Source organism: Solanum lycopersicum, chromosome 5, assembly GCF_036512215.1.
Source record: "Solanum lycopersicum chromosome 5, SLM_r2.1".
Lineage (NCBI taxonomy): Eukaryota > Viridiplantae > Streptophyta > Magnoliopsida > Solanales > Solanaceae > Solanum > Solanum lycopersicum.
The window spans coordinates 441,925-462,189 of NC_090804.1; the positions used below are offsets into that span (position 1 = coordinate 441,925).

At 30.7% G+C, this 20,265-nt stretch overlaps 3 protein-coding genes across 3 annotated transcripts; 2 read left to right on the plus strand and 1 right to left on the minus strand.

Annotated features, from left to right (window-relative positions):
• The first annotated feature begins 4,977 nt into the window (after positions 1-4,977).
• On the plus strand, positions 4,978-6,029 carry LOC101248387 (uncharacterized). Its single transcript, XM_004238607.5, has 4 exons — positions 4,978-5,207; positions 5,391-5,496; positions 5,670-5,750; positions 5,841-6,029. The coding sequence occupies exons 1-4, from the start codon at positions 5,136-5,138 to the stop codon at positions 5,891-5,893; spliced, it is 312 nt and encodes a 103-aa protein (XP_004238655.1). The 5' UTR covers positions 4,978-5,135; the 3' UTR covers positions 5,894-6,029.
• An 838-nt stretch (positions 6,030-6,867) lies between these two features.
• Positions 6,868-9,141, minus strand: INO (axial regulator YABBY 4-like). The gene is made up of 7 exons (XM_010322849.4): positions 8,785-9,141; positions 8,567-8,698; positions 8,248-8,362; positions 7,990-8,038; positions 7,789-7,864; positions 7,589-7,654; positions 6,868-7,138 (listed from the first exon to the last, which is right to left on the minus strand). The coding sequence occupies exons 1-7, from the start codon at positions 8,866-8,868 to the stop codon at positions 7,082-7,084; spliced, it is 579 nt and encodes a 192-aa protein (XP_010321151.2). The 5' UTR covers positions 8,869-9,141; the 3' UTR covers positions 6,868-7,081.
• Positions 9,142-10,917: 1,776 nt separating this feature from the next.
• LOC778322 (pantothenate kinase-like protein) lies at positions 10,918-19,853 on the plus strand. Its single transcript, NM_001247195.2, has 10 exons — positions 10,918-11,337; positions 12,732-12,941; positions 14,009-14,055; positions 15,020-15,136; positions 15,834-15,953; positions 16,518-16,612; positions 16,704-16,797; positions 17,993-18,124; positions 18,866-18,978; positions 19,414-19,853. The coding sequence occupies exons 1-10, from the start codon at positions 11,250-11,252 to the stop codon at positions 19,676-19,678; spliced, it is 1,281 nt and encodes a 426-aa protein (NP_001234124.1). The 5' UTR covers positions 10,918-11,249; the 3' UTR covers positions 19,679-19,853.
• Positions 19,854-20,265: the final 412 nt, after the last annotated feature.

Consider the following 20,265-nt stretch of genomic DNA (forward strand, 5'->3'; position numbering starts at 1 on the left):
ACTAATTAAGTATTAGTAAATTCTTGTTTTATTTGGTTATGATGTCTTACTAAGTACATTTTTTAACTTTCAATTGCTTGAATTTGCAATTTTGATTCCTTTACTAGGGAAGGTTACAAATTTCGTCAAATGTTTTATCATTTAATTGTTCATTTGTTATATTAAATTTATATTATTATTCTATATTTGAGATGGTATAATCTTAATATGAACATATTTTCTATATAAAGGACGTATACCATATAATTAAATGAATTAAAAGTTAAATATTTTAAATATATTCAACGGATAAAAAATATAATTACTCAAAAAAAGTGATTCAAACATTTTAATCTTTGGATCTTATGATGTAAAGTTGATAGTTTAACTTAAATAATTACCATTTAGGATTATGACTAGATAAAAGAAATTTTTATTCTTGAGAAGAATATTCACACAAACTAAAAGTAGATGGCTAAGAAAAATTAAATATGGTGTGCCTACAAATCACAAACAATTTATCATCCCAAACTTATATTTAATTGTGATGTTGCTATATATAATTATTTAAAACGATCTATTTATTTATTTTTCAAATAATAAAAGAAAAATAATTTAAAATTATACAATTTTCCAATTTAAAACTATACAGTTTTCCATTAAAATTAACATAAAAGATATACTCACCTCATAGCATATCTTGAATTCTGATCAGATTATAATATATCTTTAATGATATTAAAGTGTACAAAAATTGGCATGTTTAAGAATTTAATCTCACTTATGAGAATCAAGCATCACTAATCTTACATTTATGTGTGGTTCTCCTATTTATTCATTTTAATTAATTAAATAAAAGAAACTAGTATATTTCTTAAGAGGGGTATTTTGGTAACAGCATTTGCCGGTAGGCAAAGTGGGCGGTGTGTGTGCATTATGCGGGTCCCAGGTCTTTTGGCGGGTTAAATTTGGCGGGTAATGTAACCATGCCTAGTTGACTTCGAGCCCGTTTGGCTCGGCTTAAAAGCTGGTCAAACTGATTTAAAAGTTGATTTTTGACTTATTTAGCTGTTAGACAATATTCAAAATAACTTATTTTAAGTTTAAAAAAAATTATTTTAAGCCAAAAGTTAAAAGCTGGGGTAGGGGTGCTTTTCTTTTTTAGCTTATAAGCTGTTTTAAGTTGACCACAATTTTATCTTTTTGCCCTTAATATTTTTATACAATCTCTAAATTACTCATATAACCCTTACATTTCTTTCTTTCATTTTTCCCTTTTCACGTTTGACATAACAACTTTAGCACTTTTATCCAAACGCATAACTGCTTATTTTAAAAATAAATTTCAGCACTTTTAAAAATACTTTTTTAAAGCTGCTTTTATTAAACCCATCCAAACGGGCCCTTCGTCTCTACAAATTTATCAAGTATTATATTATATTATTATTACTAGATGAGTATTTATTTTATTTAAGTAATTTTAAAAAAATTTAAATATATTTAAATATTAATTTTATACTTAATATTATTTACTCAACCTATTTTTAGAAATTTTAAATTTATTATATATTTAAAATAAAATAAGATAAGAAATAATTTTATTAATTATCTATTTATTAAGAGATTAAATCAAATATGAACAAATAAAAATAAAATTGAGAGAATAAATAGATAAAAACTATTCTATTTTAAAGAAACAAAAGATTGTATAATATCCATGCAATTTTTACTTAGTAATAGTTCTGAATTTTATGACTTTAAATTAAAAATATGTTTGAATAAATCTAAATAGTCTTAAATTTTATAATTTTATACCTATTAAGTGCAAAATTGAAACTAAAAAAATATCAAAGGAAAAGATAGAAAGGACATTCTTCTAAAAATGAATTAAAAAAATTAAAAAATAAATTAATACTAAACAATACTTCATATATGATATAAAATTGTATGTAGTCTAATCCTAAAACTAGACTACAATACAATTTTCTTATTGGAAAATTTATTAAAAATAAAAACGCGTATCTCATTCTTAATGAGAAATTTGTGTTATGCATAAGTCCTTATTGGACTTCTCAAATCCAACTCAAAATTAAATTTGAAGTCTTTATATTCATATGAGATTATTTGGTGCAAGTTCTCCAAAAATATTGATGATATTGTTTGTATTTTATGCTGCTAAACAATTCCACAAGCATTTATTCATATTCAATATCTTTAAAACTACATTTTAAGGTCATAGACGCACGACATCATAATAAAATAAATATCGACAATTTATGATAAATTAAACTTATTAAGATAATAATCCAATAAGTTGATTCAATGATCATATCTTTATATGATTTAATCAAGGACCTATCATATTAATCAATCAATTAATAATAACTATCAAAAAAACAGATATAATATATTTATATTAAATAATGTAGAAATTAAGAGTGAGAAAATTTTTCTTGCACTTTCAATCATTTGATGCATGGTATTTGTACAAATTTGAAAAGAAAGATTCTATATTGATGTCTAATTATTTGTCCTACACTATAAATCAAATTTCAATATTGGAAGGTTAATATACACTGTATTTTTTTCTTACGATGAATTTATAAAACATATCAAATTAAGTTACATGATAATTGGATATCCTACTTCATATCCAAACAGCTTGATGGAACTCTTTTTTGAGACAAGCCCTCTAATAATTGTGGTGCCCTCATAATGATTTTTGGAGAAATCAACAATCAGTCTCGAGCTAGCTTGTTTTACGTTAATGTGCGCTTTAATAATTAGTTTCAAATTCGGTATAAGAACTTAGACACATGCTGCTAGATAACATTTTTAGTGCTAGATGTATAGTCATTTCACATGAAAGTGGTGATTTGAAATTTTACTCTATATAAACATCCTCTCAAATAAATAGAGCAGATTTAAAAAATTTCATAAGTTGAAGACTTGAAGGTAACAACAAAGTATCGTGGTGGAGTGATGAATACTCATTCATTCTTAATCAGAGATTTTCGATTTGAGTCACCTTTGTTAGGAAGCGTTTTACTTTTAAATAGGAACTTCCCATCTTGAATTAAAATTTAGTCAAACTTCATACCAAACAACAAATTTTAAAACATAACATTATAAAAGATTTAATCCAACTAACTTTAATTTATCCAATTCATATGTACAATATTCTCTAAGCAAAGTCTTATTCAAAATGATACAAGAAACATAACGGCCATCAATTTGACAATCAAACAAACTTAAAAACTCAATTCTCTAATAACAAACTATATAATTATAAAAAATCTCAAAACTAAACCCATGTACATACAAAGTAAAAAAACAAACAAACATTTTGTCCATTTTTTAAATCAAAAATCATGAGCTATCTTATACATGCATCTTTTTGCACTTTTTTTTTTTTAATTATTATTAGAACAGGAAAACAAATTGTCACAACTAGTTACATCCTCTACACTACCAATACATTTACTTGGTCCACCAACAAGTGTAGTCTCATCAACAAAAGTCATATTAACATCACAATCATACTTTAATCCACCCAAATTAAATCCATTTCTTCCTACACCACCTCTATAATATATATCAAATCTCACCTTAAACATTTCCCATTCATGTAATTTTCTATCACTTGCAAGTGCTCTTGGTACATATAAATCTGTCTCTAATTTTGCAGGACTTGCCGATGCATTAACCAATGTTGTCTCTCCTATCGCTTGATAAAATTCCTTCGTTTGTAACGTCCACATAATTTTCTCATCGAAAATTACCCATATCACACCTTTATCGTAAAAATATTCAACATCACGTTTGTTTGTAATGTTGAACATGACATTACATCCAGCTACAAACGTTGAATTTACCGTGGATTGTAAGTTTGAAATGGACATTGATTGTAAATGGACTCCGTGCATACCGATGATTTGTGAGTTAGAGAAACTAACGGTTCTTGACGTACTAAAATCTATCATCGCAAAAAGGCCTACGATGAGAACAAATACCATGGTACCAACAAACATGACCGATCCAATTTTTTGCGATGCACTTAGGTGTTCGAATTCCAAGGAGTTATTTGGGTCCCCCCAATTAGGGTTATTTGTCTCTGCTGGGGTTGAAGTGTAGAACGACGTTGGTAATCTTTCATACGATGGATTTGAAGGAATTCTTGATGCTTCCATTTTCTTTTTTTAAAAATAAATTTAAAATTGGTTCTTGAAATAATTAAATTAAAAGAACAATTTGGGATGAAGAAATACTGTTTCTTAATTTCTTATTTTGATTCCTATATAATCCAAAGCCTATTGTTGTTGCAACAACAAATTAAAGCTAATTAATGCGTTTGTTGTTGCAACAACATTGGTGAAGGAAAAAATATTTGAGGAAATTAAGGGTGGTGGAGAGCTAATAATTGTTTTATGGAATTTGAAAATATAAACTTGATTACCACCAACTTACACGCAGTTCCCGATGATTAAGGTCGTTAAACAAAAAATCATTATAACCAGTAAAATCTTGCATTTTGAAAACAAAAATATAATAATAAAAAATGAGATTTGACAACCTTGTATGATAAAATATACTTTTAATTTTTTTTATACAGATATTCTCAACAATGGTGTAGCTATATACTTTTTTAAAAAATAATTCTTCGTATATATTAAAATTACTGACTAATGCAAATCTTTTGGTGATGATGAGGATGCGGGGACCGTTGCATGTAAATTGATGGGTCCAAAAGAAGTAGAAAATAGGTATCAACATGAATGGAATTTAAGTGGCAATAGCCTAAGCCACGAACATGTTGTTTTAATCAAAACTTCATCTCTTCAAAAAATAAAAATATATATATATATATATATATATATATATATTTTAGAATTTATTTTCTCTTATCTATTAAAAGATGAGATTTGATGTGTTGTTTGGATTTCATATGCTATTTTGGCCCTTCACTTAGATCCCTTGTGGATAACAATATAATACACTCTCTTTATATATAGTCCCCTCTAAATATCTTTCTATTTTATGCACTTTTTCCCACTTGTGTGTACAATATTATTATTTATCTATTTTCCTCTTCTTCTTGAGTAAAATAAAATATTATCCTATTTGTTTTGTCCATTTCCTTCAAAAGTTACTAAAATATGTATCAACAAAACCAGGAGTACTACCATTTTCCTTGTTTGTGTTGCAACCCTCATACTTACATTAGAATGGTATGTGCATTTCGAAAGCAGAATCGAACCCAGAATTTTAGTCTGATAGATTTATTTTTTTAGGATTAACGAGTTATTTTATCTGTATACATGATCCACCCTACTTTTTAAATATGAGAATCAATATACTCATTTGCATGATTTTTCTAATCTTAGCTTATACTAATTATATTACTATGGCAGGTACAAAATATGATCGAGAGGTGCTTAGTGGTTGGGATGGATAGAGATGAATGCATTAAGACACTAGCTATACATGCCAGAATCCGCCCACTCGTAACACTAACAGGTCATTATTGATTAACTATAGTATATAATAAGATTAAGAAGCTAATAATAAGTTAGAAATTTTATCTTCGTCTCTGAATACAACGTATTTATTTTCTTTAGGATTTTTTTATTTGTTTATGGTTGGATTATGACCAACATATATATTCTTTGATGTTAATTTAAATTTTGCAGTGTGGAGAGAGCTTATAAAGGAGAACAAGGACTTCTTTCAAGCATATTTCACAAACATATCAACACCATTACCCTCCTTAGGTAATTAATTTGTATTATGAATTGCTTAATTAACATTAAATAATTAACTATATAGTATTAATTATTATGTTAACATTTTTAATTTGTTAGGCTTTCAAAGAGAACCAAGATTTGGGAGAAGGAAACTATATTATTGGCAGTAATTGAAGAATGAAGAACAAAATTTCTAGCCAGGATGTAATATATTTATGCGTTTTGAATCATAATCTTTTTTATTTACTAGATTCTGAATATATTGCATATATACATATTTATATATATATCAAACAAATCTTTGTATGTTTTGGAGCTCAAAATCGTACTTTAAGAATGTATATGAGTTCCAATATAAGAAGGGATAATGCATAACCAATTCATAAATTTACTAGTATAAGTATGGTGCTAATTGAACACTTCAATTTCTAATAAAATTTTTCAATTGAACATTTTCAATTCAAAATTAGTATATATATAGTCGTTTATTAATTAGTAGTAGGTAGTTAAGTTAATAAAATAAAAATTGTGATTTTTTTAATGATTTTATATTGGCCTCAATAAATAGTAAAATTCAGATATTTTTTATTTAAGATTGATGCATATTATTAAAGAAATTGACATAATTTTTGTGATTCTCTTAACTATCTAATTGACACGACAAAAAAAAACAGTATTTTTGTTTTTCAAAATTTGAATCAAACTAAAAGTGTCTAACTGACCTCTTAATTAGGATAGTTGAGGTCTATTATAACATGACTTCATTTAAATATCTAAATAAAATATTTTGACTAATTTAATTTAAGAGACTGATTATAGATTAGAATTGACGGGTGTTGAGGCACATGATTATTTTTTTGCACGTTTAGAGAATTGTGACATGACTGATCATTAATCGCAAATGTATATATTATTATACGCAAAATGGAATTAATTAGAAATGCCTCTAATTTATTTGAGTTTGCTGGTGTATATTTGGACATTTTATATTATTTAGGGATATATTTGAATATTTCCAATTATTTATGGGCATATTCTGAAGTATTGCATTTAAGTTAATCTAAACAATTAAAATAAAAAGATTCATCAAATATTATTTGGTTAATTTTTTTATGTATATATATATATATTGTAATGCATCAAATACATAAATTATTATTATATATATGTCACTACTTTCAAACTTCGAAAAGTTGCAAACATAAACTTCAATGACCCTATTAATTGACAATAGCATCTTTAACACAAATAGAAATTGAAACCAACAGTACTAATAGCAAGAAAATATCACATACTTCAGTTCTTCAATTTCGAGTTCATTAAGATCTCTTCACTCATGAAACGGAGTCGCCTTTCATTCAAGGAATCAAACCGTTGCTATCTCTTGGGACCATGGAGTTTCTTGCAGCAGAAACCTATATATAAAAGGTTTAATTTTAACAGACATCAATGAATCCGTTGATACCAATTAAGGGAAATATTATTACTAATACTTTGATATGTATGGTAGTTGGGGCAGCTATTCAATCCAATTAAAATTATTGTCATCATGTTTTAATATCAAGAAATTATTTTTTAGCGTAGAACATGTCATAATTTTATTACTCCCTAGAAAATAAAGAATTAGTGATGACGCACATATTTCATAATAATTTACGGTAATTTTATGTTATAATAATACAAAATATTTGGTAGAAGCTTTTTAGCTATACAATTAGCTAGTTTCATGTGAATGTTCAAAAGTTAAAACATTAGTATATGAAATGTACTTCTGTTTGTCCATTTTTGGATTATCACTTAGGTTTCTTCAATCATTATGCAAAAAATTTCAATTGCCAATTTCATTTAACCATGGGTGTATATACCTTTGCCATTTTCCTCTCTCCAAGACTACAGCCTCCTCTATGTTGACTTGGTGGAAAGTGGGCCCACTGAAATAAAAATCAATTAATTATTCAAAAATTAGTTGCATTTTATGGTATTTCATATAACCAATAACATATTTAGGAGCTATTATCTTTTTCAAGATATTTATTAAGGGTAAATCAATAAAAGTATATCTTACATTTTTTGCTGCTGTACTGAAAGCTTGCTTGTGAGTCATGTTGGGGTATAGGGTCTTCAGCCTCTTGATCTCTTCTCTGTAAAAATAATAAATTAAATATTGTCAAATAATTTTTAACATAACATAATATAATTATTAGTCTATAATAGTTACGATAGTTTATGATAATTAATTAGGATAATTATTAAACTGAAAATGTACTTGATAAAGCAATTATAAGCCGAAGGAGCTCTCTGTCTCTTCTCTGGAGCTGAAAAAAAAAATGTAGTATGATTAATTAGACATGTATGTCCTTATAATTATTACAAGTAACATACATAATAAATAAATAATTACAAATTTTTTTTCTAGCTAGGAAGACCGAGTGGAATCAAAGAAATTGTTAGGCTGATCACTAAATAAGTATAAATAGGTGCAAAAGGAAACTTTGTTCTATCGGAACGAAGAACGAAACTTTACGTTTATTGACGACTTGATTAAGTGGAAGAACATTATTCTCCAATTGATCTTCTTCATCTGAGTTTGAATTCTTCTTATTAGCATCATCAGTTTCATCCTTGTCAACTTCTGGTGGCTTTGGCCGTTGAAAGTACAGAAAGAAGAATTTAGCTTATATACGCCGATAATATATCTATTTATACGTACTCAAATTTTTGATATGTTGTAATAGGTAAGCTATCTTATTTTTCTTTCAGGTAAGACATTAATTATGTATAGTTATCTTTAACTGACTTAATAATATAAAAATAAATTATATTGTTAGAGTATAGAAGTTAACCTGATGAGTTTGGTCGAAGGAAGCAAAGAGATGAAGAGAAGGTTTAATCAAGTTGAGAGAGAGGAGAGTAGTGCAATGCCCACATCTCACTGTTACTACTTTGTTGCACAAGCTGCTGCATGGCACACTAACCTGCATTTTTTAAATTGAGATGATATTAAGAAGTAATTATATGAGTTTACTAGTAACTTAAATTAATGAATAAATTTGAATTTTACAAGTAATATTGTAGTACAATAGCCACATTGCACATAGCATATTGTGTCTTGGAGTTCAAACAAATGGTTATTCAATGTTGACATCTTTTCCTCTTGATCTTCTCAATCTCTTTCTTGGTTTTTACTGTCTTTTATAAAGTGGAGTGAGAGAGGAATCTAGAATGGAATTGAGTTATTTATACATAGAGAAACAAGTAATATGTTTGACAAATAATTTACTTGAGACGAGGGTCGATATGAAACAGCCTTTTCAGCTACTCCATGACTATTATAAAGATAGAAATAACGTCAACATACATGCACCTGCTAAGATTAATATCACTAGAATTTAATATCTCCAGAATAAAAACTCTTTTTACTAAGATTTGATTTTAAGCCACAAATTGTATTGATACGTTTAATGTCATGTATATATATATACTTATAACCAACCTAAAAACATTATCATTCATGTATATGACTTATTTTTAATTACTGCAAGTATTGAATAGAGGTTGTTATTAATCGGAAAACAACATTTCAATATATATATATATATATATATATATATGAAGAGCTGTGTTTGACTATGTTTTTTCCCTTCTCATGTATCCACAGCACACATTGATTGTTGATTTAAATGATTCAAGTTAGTAAGTTTTAGTAATTTTTTCAGGTTTCCCATGGGGTTGATGGGCTGGCTAGACTGGGCTCATGCTTGTTTTGTTTAAACAGTAACTTTCATCTCATTTATAAGGCCTATTCCTATCTCTTTCACATATATCAAAGTATATATATAGGAAATGAGGTATATGATGAGGATTTGTCTTTCTTGAAACAAAGCAAATTGTATACTATAGTTGACTACAAGAAAAATGCTAGTCTCTATCTATTTAATTTCTATGTATTAATTAATTAATGTTAGTGTAACAAATGTTATCACAAAGAAATGAATCTTGGGTTTAAAATTAATTGCAAAAACTAGTTATTATCCAAATTATATATATTTAAGGAGATCGTCACTCATATCTTAAAAGTCTGATATGTGAGACTCTATCTTCAGTACCCCTTCGCCTTTACCACACACTCACGGTTGTATATGGAGGCTCAATATCGAAAATTAAAATCAAAATGAGTCCTGATTTGATATATACCATGCATGGAAAAAAATAGATCTCGAACGTCTTAACTTAATCCCAAAAATTAATTCAAGAAGTGAGGATTGCTCAAATCATAATAAAGAGATGATTCATCTCTTGAATGGCTGATGTGAGACTCTTAATAGTTGTAGTAAGGGTTTAAGATCTATAAATTATTGCAATATGTTTGATGAACTTCCCAACACGGCTAACATATCTGCTTGAGTTATAAACAAATTAATTAGATTATTTAGATGTCCTAAACAAAAAAAAACAAAAGAAACCAAGAAACTTCATTTTGATACGTTTCTGTAAAAGAAAAGTTTGGTATTATTATCTATTCTATTTATGTAAAATAAAGTGAGATGAGGCACTACGTCTCCCCATTTTAAATGTTTTTATATAATTGGATGTATGTAATTTGATTGGTTGGTGTGTTTAAAAAAATAAAAGAGTTTTTATTTTATTTTAAGATATATAAAAAATGTTAAAATTATTTATATATAATTTAGATAAATATTGTGAAAGGTAAAAGTGTGAGACGAATATACAGAACTGGAAAGTGCAACAAAATTTGAGTTATACTTTTATTTATTCATAATTAAATTAATTTTAATTGACTATATGGACTTTTACAACTTATTATTTAACTGTTCTTTGGTTTTTTGTTTTGTGAAGAAACATTTCATGCAATTGTTGATTGATCTTAATTACTATATCACATTTCCTCAATTAGTTTAATATACACCGATTAATAAAATTCGGCCGCCTTGTCTGACCATCTGGGGTAATTTAATGCACCATTAACTAACAAAAATTAGCTTAAACCCACTATCAATCCATCGTTATTATAGCACTAATAATAGCACACTTGAATAATTCAGGATGAGTCAGTTGATTTAAAGGATGATTATTTATATGAATAATTTAAAATTGATTTTTTTGTTTTCAATCGAGCATGTCGTATAAGACTTATCTAATGCAATTTACAAGCTATTACATAATGAGAATTTAGCCATTAAACACATACAAAAATTATACAAATTGCGAGTCATCGAGGATTAAAAAAAATAAATAGCACGCCTATCTTAATTAATTACTTAATTGTAAATTTGTAATTGGTCAAATCCAAAGAGAAAAATACCTGTTTTTTTTTTTTAGTTTGTTCAGATGAATTAGGTGGCCTGCAAACCCCATGACTAATGAAGTACTCAGTAGCTCTTTTTTGAACAAAATTCTATATATTCTTCGCCGATCGTGATTTTGTTTATTCATGACAGTTAGAAAATTCTATTTTTCCACTTAATTGAGTGTTCAATTTGAAGAAGAAGTGGAGGAGGATCCGATATGGAGGTGAAGGGAATTGATGGGAAATTAGAAAAGAGTGATTCCACTTCTGCTGATGAAATTTCACATTTGTCTATCGACATTGGAGGTAATTTTTTGTTCGAATCGTACATTTCTGGGGTTTTTTTTTTGTTGGTGTGTGAGATCTTGAGATTCTTATTTGTTAAAGTGAAACGTGCATTTTTAATTTTAATGTGATTTTGGAGAGTTGTTTGTTTTCTGTTTCTTATTAGTTTGACGATAGAGTTTAAGGAAAAAGAAAAAGAAAAGATCTTTTTTTTTGTATTGAGACTCATAATTCAGTTATGTTAACTGAGGAACTAAGAAAGAGAAATTTAGAAACTTCTGGAATTGCTATGTGCTTGATGGTTTATACTGGACTACATGTTTCAATATGTGTTGCTCCAACTCTTCAAAAATATTATTGGGTTAGTGTTGGATGGAGTAGTGCATTTTTGGAGTATACGACACGGGTGTGGATTTTCTTTTTTGGAGAGTCTGAGCAATATAGGTTTCAATGAGGGTTAAAGGGGGATGAATGAGATGGCGGAGTAATTGATTCATAGAAATGAAAATGTGGAAAAAATGATATTCATATATGGCTGTATTGCACTAGTTCACTAGTTCTACTTAATTGAGTGATGATCCAACTTCCTTTTTTCATTTCGCAATCCTATGTAGTGATATATCATTGTATCATGTTTTTTTCTCTGAGCTCGAAAGGTTGAAGTTGTTCATTTTAATCTTAAATAAGAGGGAGTCTTGAGCGAAGAGGCGGACATTTGAATGGCAAAACATGGGCATATCCAACAGGAAGTGGTAAACGTGGTTGGACAAGTGTAAAAGAAGACTGGATTAAAACCATTTATATGAGATTGTCGACAATCGGAACGTATCAATCTTGAAGAAATGATTCCCTAGTTTGGAATAACAATTGTTGGAATTGACTGGTCAAAATTAACAAAAAGACTCTTGTTGGAATTGGTAGTTGTTCAAAGTCTAATCTAGCTGAAACCACTCTTTGAAAACACAGAAATATCATCAACTGAGAGTGATCTCCAGAAGTCAACCAGTTTCTTCTGTGCTACTTAACTTAAGCATTTTTGTAGATTATCAACTTTTAGATAGATGGTTTATGACCTCAAGATACATCTGAATGCGTCTTAGTGAAAATTCTTGTTTTTCTTTGCAACAGAACTTCTGTCTTAGTTTAAAATTGTCATTTCCTGCCCTACTTTGGAATTTGGAAGTCCTTCCGTTCCATAAAGGGATATAGAATCTCACTAATTTTTTCATAAGTGGAACAGAAATTAACTGTTTTACAATATATTGATAAGCATCTCCTATGTACACAGTCAGATATTAAAGAAGCTTTATGCAACTTGGCTAGCTTTAAAGATCCTCCTACTAACTACCTATTAAAGAATATTTTGAGGACCAAAATAGGAAAAATGCTAAATGAAAGGAACTTTTCTTTTGCAGGCTCCCTCATCAAGATTGTATACTTTTCAACCAACAGTAAGTGCAGCACAAATGATGAGGCACCAACGTTATCAAAAGAAAGACAGGAAGTTCCCAATGGAGACCTTAACCATCACATTCTCAGTGGCAGGCTTTATTTCATTAAATTCGAGACTAGCAAGATTGAGGACTGCATAAAGTTTTTGTCTTCCAAGAAACTTCAAAAATGCGGTAGGTATTCTTTGTGGTGCTTACACCTTAGATGTAATTGTTTTTCCTATGCTGACTTAATTGGTTATGAACTGGCAGCTAGGTAAACATTTAGGGAGCTTGATTATGAACATGAACTTAATATATTTTGATAAGTGAAGAAGAATTTATTGTTTCACCTTTGATTATACGCAAATCTAACTCATTGGAGCTGTCAGCATCATTTGGAATATGTACATGTGTGGCTGAGCTTGATCCTGATTGTCACTCTTTCTTTTGTTTTTAAAAAAGAAACGGATTTCCTTTTTTATTTAGTTCACCCAGATTTTGTAATGCAGCTCATAATTCACAGTATACACATGAACAAAATTTTCAATTTTAGCCACGGAGTTTTAAATTTTTTATCTTATGTCTGCTCATTTGTGTTTCTTTCTGTCCGGTTATTCATCTTTACAAAGTGAAGTAATAGAGGCACAGGGAAAGGATTCTTTTCCTAGTATAGCTCTTCTCCAGGTGTAGTAGAGTTAAGAGAATGAGAACAAAGATGGCCTCTCAATGGTCAAAAAGCTAGAATAGAGAGGACATGAAATAAACTCTTGCTCGTAAGTAGCAGTGAGAGAATTCAGGAGTTGCAGGAAATTGGAAAGAAAAAGAAAACAGATCAGCTGGATCTACACTTGAGCGGTTGCTTTAACACTAGCATAGACTTTAAGATGTTAATTTACTTAAATATTTTATTAGTGATAGTGGAAGAACAATATTAAATTATCACTAAGTTAACGTGGCACAAGAAACATCTGTACAAACTTTAAAGTGTGGATGATTGAAAGAATTTGAATTCTTGCAAGTGAAGTGTACAGAATAGCACCTTTTTCATTACCTTGGCGTATTTAAAGTGTACAAACAGTCTAGTACGGACAGAAATATGGTTTATATGTAGTTTCAGTTAAGCTTTTAGGTACTCTGGTCACCGTAGGAATCATATGCTCAGTTTAATTAAAGTTTATACTCACAGTTTGTTGTACTTCTTTTGAATAAGTTGTATTATATCATGACCTTCCTAAATCTTACATATTACAATGTTACAGGTGCTCAATGTCATCATTCTCACGCTGTTGACAAGATCAAGATTAAGGTAAAGGAGTTATTTCAAAAGATGTTGGTTCTGTTTCCCACCTCTTTTTCTTTTTCTTTGCTCAATTAGGTGATTATAGGAGGTTTTCCTCAAGACATAGTTTTTTGAGGAATTTATATCCTAAAAAACTTCATCAGAAAGAAACAATATTTGTATCCATTGCGGGATGAAACAAGCTCCTAGAAGTCCAGCAGATCAATTCTGGTTTGCTGGAGAAGCTACTCAATGATAAGTACTGAGGAAGCTACACACTGCAGTCTTCTTGTTGTTTGTACTTTCAAAGTTTAATACTTCTTGAAAATTAAGTTTTTATAAAGTGGAATAAGTAGTGTATGCATTTCTCCTTCTAGAATAAATAAATGCATAACAAAATAAATAAATAAGTGCTCTCTCTTATAATTTAAACTGTAAGATAAGGTGCTTTAGGTCAATTGATATGGTAGTAAGTAGAGTTCTTCAATTTGAGTCTCACGCAGATTAACAAAATAATGCGCATGCTTTGCTAACCCAAAAGAAGAAGGAAGAGGCTACATGGGGACGTGGTAATGACCTGAAATAAATAAATAAAATGTACTCTGTAGTTCAACTTTTAATTGGAATGTCCACAATTCAATGAATTGTAATTAGACTAATGTGCCGGAGTTAATAGTGTATGCATTAGTGTGTGATCGGTAAAACGTTCTAAATACACTAGAGACAGTATTCATAAAAGATTTCAAGCTTAGAGCTAAAGCATTGCACAGAAACCTTTGCATGTAGTACAATTTTCTGAAAACACATTATCAGGTCTTGTAGATGTCCTCTGCCAATGGCTGGAGTATATCTTTTTGGGGGTCAAAGCACCCATGGTCACCGAAGAGCTGTAGTAGAATTTTTCCTCATAATATTTGTAACTAATTTATATGGTGAAATGCTAAATTTATATGACCCATGGAACCTTTTGATGAGTTTTATGCTTGAACAGGCAACAGGTGGTGGAGCTTTCAAGTTTGCCGATCTATTCAAAGAAAAACTTGGCCTAACTCTGGACAAGGTAGAGGAAATGGAGTCTCTTGTTACCGGAGCAAATTTTCTGCTTAAGGTGGGTTTTCTTTTATAGCAGAAAGCAGTATTTGGTTTGTACTATTTTCTTCAGATATTGAAGTCCAGGCACATGAAATCCTTTTAAAATAATTTATATTTCTTTTGTCCGCCAATCTTCAGCTTGGTTTGCTTAAACTGAATAAGTACCTGGAAGGTATTTGTGGTCTCAGGAATACATATGTGTTTTCTCTAAATTAGATTCTTGCTTAGGGAAATGATTGTGTGTGTATAGCCTAATTTACTGGGTTTATTGTTTTATTAATTTATCATGATTATGTGTTACTTTCTTGATTGAATGCTGCACCCTCAAGATCGGTAAAAGATTGATAAAGGCACATTTCCCATGGAAGTGGTTTCTCTTTTCTCTCCTCCGTCCAGTATTTAGCTGAATTGAGTAGAAGTAACATATGGAGTAATTTTCCCTTTCTTGGTATGGTACATTTCGATAATTTCTGGTAAATGAAGTACTCTTTTTAAGGCCAGAAAATCTGTTAATTTTTTTACTCTTTTCCACGAGACCAAGAAGTCTCCAGGATTCAAGCCTAACTAGTGAGGCTAAGACCACATTGGCAACAGAAACCCTTCTCAACTGGATAAATTTCGTGCTCTTTTCTAATTTCAGTACAAAATATTTTATTTTATTTTTAAAAGAAAGAGGTTTGTTTGACCCCATTCCTCTCTTTTTCTCTGAGCAGGCTGCCAATCATGAAGTTTATACATATATTGGAGGTCAAAAGGAGTATGTGCAGATAGATCAGAATGATTTATATCCCTACCTCCTTGTCAACATTGGGTCTGGGGTTAGCATGATAAAGGTAAGCTTCACAGCCTAGATTCCTTCAATTCGATGTGAACACTTGTTCACACTGATCTTCAAGGGTTAGGACCTGCAAGGAGTTGACCAAAGCTCTCCTTATCCTATTTCACGCATGATTTAGATGAAATTCCATAAGCTTCATACTGTTGTGCTATTTTCTAACATACAGCTTTCTTCTCACTGTTTTCAACGTGTGGGTGCATTCTTATTGCTTATATTATCTCGTGCAGGACAAGCAGTTAATCTTCTGCATAGTGTTAGCATCCAATCTATAAATTCAAAAAGTTAATACCTACAACCACTATGTTATTTTTCATGTGTTAATGAGGAAAATATTTCCTTTGAATTATATTTCTGATGATGTTTTCATTAACACATTTTTTTAGAACTAAAAACTCGATCAAAACTGTTCTAGTAATATAGGTCTTCGATTTGTTCATTTTTCGCTTCTTTAAATGCTGACACTGCTCACAAATAATTCTGCATACGCCACCGTGATTTTTAGTACTTCATAGCTGACTCGCTGTTTGTTATATCAATATTTTATTTTTATTCCTTTTAGGTAGATGGAGATGGGAAATTTCAGAGAGTTAGTGGAACTAGCGTCGGTGGTGGCACTTTCTTGGGACTAGGGAAACTTTTGACTAAATGCCAAAGGTTACTTTCATTTCAATTATAAGTAACGATTTTCAATATCATTAATTGTTTTCTCTTTCTGCTGAATTTTCTTATGTGTTCGTTATTACAGTTTTGATGAGTTGCTGGAACTGAGCCATCTGGGAAATAACAGAGTGATAGACATGCTCGTTGGAGATATTTACGGGGGATTGGACTATTCAAAGGTATAAACTTTGATGTGTACTTTGTTTTTCTTTATGCTCTTTTACACCTTTTCTTTCTTTTGGATCTGTTGTAGTTTAAACTATCTCAGGTCCACTATGTCACATCTTGGATATAGAAAGTCTAAATGAATAATGGAAATGGTCTACAAAGTCCAAACTTTAGTCCAAGTTGAGCAATTTCTTTCCCAACTCCCAATTTGTGTCCCATCACATCCTCAATCCACTATGTTTTGGCTGTAAAGGTTCTCTTATCAAGATAGGTGAAAGTAAATTCATTTTTGATCATAAGCAAAAAGGGGATGACACTAGTAGAGTGAACTTTGCTTGTGCCTTTCATCACTTGGAATTGTGAATATTAAAGAAATGATAAGTTGAGTCAACCGCCCTCTTAAACCTTTTTTTCTCTTCTTTCTGCATCTCCCTTTTGTTCACATTCCTCCAATCTACTTTCTGTTTTTCTCCGGATGTGCTCTGCCAATGCAAGACCTTTATGCAGGAGAATTTTAAGGCTAGCTTGTTACAATTTACAAGTTCATGTCTTCTTGTGTTACCTTCTCTGAATCGATAAATTGCACCCCCCCTGAGTGGATTTGTTTGTCTTATTTTGTCTTGCTAATTCTCTAAACACTTACTGGGCCTCTTGTGTACAGAAATTCTCATTTCATCCCAAAAGTATGGATGGGGTCACAAACTTGTTTCCAATTGTCTAAATTTTCGCAATTCCTTGTCGACACCAGGACCCAGAAAGAAATGTTCCCAGTCATGATGTTCACTTTGAAAAGGTGCTGCAAACAATGCCAGACCGAAATTGGGACTAATTCTCTTCTATTGCTTGAGATATGCATCGCCCCTTTAGTTGGTGAGAATTTGGAGAAAAGTCATTAAAATTAGGGAAAAGGCTCTAAAATATTCCTCTACTATACAAAATGTCTTAATTTCATCCTCCCTCCATTATACTTAGAGGTTATCCATACCCCATTAGCAAATCCTTTTAGTTGTCAGTTGTTATAGATGAACTCATTAACTCCACCAAGCAGTTCCCTATTGTACCTATGTTTCTGCTGTTGGAAGTTGGCCGAGTAATTGAAATCTATCATAATAGGAGTTGATGAATTTTGCAAATCGAGTTCCCATATTTTCAGTTTTTCTAAATCTTCATATTCAGGGTGATTAAGAATTTAGTGATTTATGACAGATTGGCCTTGCATCAACAGCCATAGCGTCTAGCTTCGGTAAGGCGATCTCAGAAAACAAAGAGCTCGAAGACTACAAACCAGAAGACATTGCCCGGTCCCTCTTAAGGATGATCTCAAATAACATCGGACAGGTAATTATGCGGGTCAAGATGTTTCTCTCAGCAGTATCTGTAGCCTTTCCTAACTGAGAATATTTCATTTCTCTCCATATGATGAATAATACTGTTCCGATTAGATTTGTTTTGCATACTACTCTCCTCTCACAAGGATACAAAGAGGGATTGAAAGAAAACTCAGGAGAAGAGCAGATAGATAATCCACCGGATACTAATTGGATACCTCGTATTGCACGTTTTCATTTCATGCTGACAGTAACTCTGTATATTCTTGGACATTTGATTGTAACATGGGATATTGTTGTTAAAATGACATCATATGTTGGAAGATACTAAAACCTAATACAACTTCTGCATTAGTCTTTAGTCTTTTCATTGCTAGAAACTGTCCGGTGGTGTTATAGACATGAATCTGCTACTTTGGTTCCTGAATGAATTTACATTTCCTATTTGAAACATTTCATTATAGTAGTCTTCATTAAATGAATTGATTTTTATATAAGTGGCACCAAGTTGGTCTATGGTTTAGTATGTTAGATATTCTGTTCCGAAGTGATGCTTTGACTGAACAAGAATGGCAAACATGAACACCTGAATAACTTGAGAAGTATGACTTTGCAACCAGCGCTCACGAAATGGAAGAAATATAGGGCCTCTCCTTCCATTCTTTTGCTATAATTTATTTGTTAAAATTGTTAAGAAGTCATTTTCTTATTGTTGCTGACTTTTTTTCTTCTATTGGTTTTGCTTTGTTAGATTGCATACTTGAATGCTCTTCGTTTTGGGCTCAAGCGGATCTTTTTGGGAGGATTCTTCATCCGCGACCATGCTTATACAATGGACACAATCTCCGTTGCAGTTGATTTCTGGTAATTGCTATATCCACTTATTGTCAGATAATTGGTATTTTCCTTATTACCAAGTTACTTACAATCATAGCTCCCATAATTTTTCTTCTGAATATAAGCCTTGGTTAGTAGAGCTACCCGGCACCCATGCTAGTGGGAAGTAGTGAGGTATGCACAAGCTGGTCTGGACACCATCCTTACAAAAGGAGATCTTTTGAATAACATTAGTTTCTTTAGTGATGAATTAGTGTGAAATTCGTACGATATATTAATCGATTGGCACACTCTTTTAACGCAAGGGATAAATAGTTCTCACTAGCTATGAGTACTATTCTAAAAAAAGAAAGAGCACTCACCTCACTAGCTAGTTCTGAAACATGGTTTCACAATTTATCACTGTTGACTCCTCTAGGTAATTTCTCCTGAATTCAAGTTAACAGAATGCACTACGTGCAGGTCGAAGGGTGAGGCCAAAGCAATGTTCTTGCGGCATGAGGGATTTCTTGGAGCCCTAGGAGCTTTCATGAACTACAAAGATGGAAGTACAGATTCCATGCCCCCTCAGTTAGTTGAGCAACAAGCCGCCAAGAGGAGTTCAAGTTGCATAGTCGATAGGATTCATAACTCTACGCATGTGCAGGAAAATGAAAATGGCGCCACAGACTGTAGATTGCGAGTTAGTAGCTCATTTAAAATTTATGATGAGGTCAAAAGGTGTTGACCTATGAAACAACTAGCATATGTACAAAAATTAACGAGGATGTCAAAAGAATCTGTTGTTTCTATTCCTAGTTAAGTAAGCAACAAAATTTCAGATTTATATGTATATGTATTTGTCCTGCAATAGATTTGTAGAACCTTGACATGTGATGAAGTGAGAAATGTTATTAACACTAGTTCAGCACCTCTTGTTTCATGTCTTCTCTTCTTGGATCACAAACATTCTCCATGAATCTTGTACAACTACTCCCACCGTTTCTTGTTACTCGACTCTTGTTGATTTGATATCCCTTTGACATTTTTGTTTAAAGATAGTAGCTATAGAAGACCAATGAAGGTTCTGAATGAGAGGTCAATACATAGAGTTTAGTTAATTCCACTTTTTGTTCTATACAAAATATATATTGAATACTTTTTAACTTATACTTGTTTTAATTATGCACATTTCTAATTTCAAATCAAACATATTAATTTTGTACATGAGTATCTTATTTTCTAACCAACTACATACTATTCAACATGATATTGTTTATAAAAACTTAGTATTTGTGTAATTCACCTACAAATCAACTACCAAAAGAGATTATA

Bases quoted from the DNA above. Each gene is read 5' to 3' on its own strand.
- INO (XM_010322849.4), bottom strand. From the start codon at position 8,868: ATGTCAACATTGAATAACCATTTGTTTGAACTCCAAGACACAATATGC. The intron at 8,699-8,784 runs GTAAAATTCAAA...TAAAAAATGCAG, and splicing joins ATTGTACTACAATATTACTT to GTTAGTGTGCCATGCAGCAG. The intron at 7,655-7,788 runs GTAAGATATACT...TTTTTATTTCAG, and splicing joins TCAGTACAGCAGCAAAAAAT to TGGGCCCACTTTCCACCAAG.
- LOC778322 (NM_001247195.2), top strand. From the start codon at position 11,250: ATGGAGGTGAAGGGAATTGATGGGAAATTAGAAAAGAGTGATTCCACT. The intron at 12,942-14,008 runs GTAGGTATTCTT...ACAATGTTACAG, and splicing joins CAAGAAACTTCAAAAATGCG to GTGCTCAATGTCATCATTCT. The intron at 15,954-16,517 runs GTAAGCTTCACA...TATTCCTTTTAG, and splicing joins CTGGGGTTAGCATGATAAAG to GTAGATGGAGATGGGAAATT.
- LOC101248387 (XM_004238607.5), top strand. From the start codon at position 5,136: ATGTATCAACAAAACCAGGAGTACTACCATTTTCCTTGTTTGTGTTGC. The intron at 5,497-5,669 runs GTCATTATTGAT...TAAATTTTGCAG, and splicing joins CCCACTCGTAACACTAACAG to TGTGGAGAGAGCTTATAAAG. The intron at 5,751-5,840 runs GTAATTAATTTG...TTAATTTGTTAG, and splicing joins AACACCATTACCCTCCTTAG to GCTTTCAAAGAGAACCAAGA.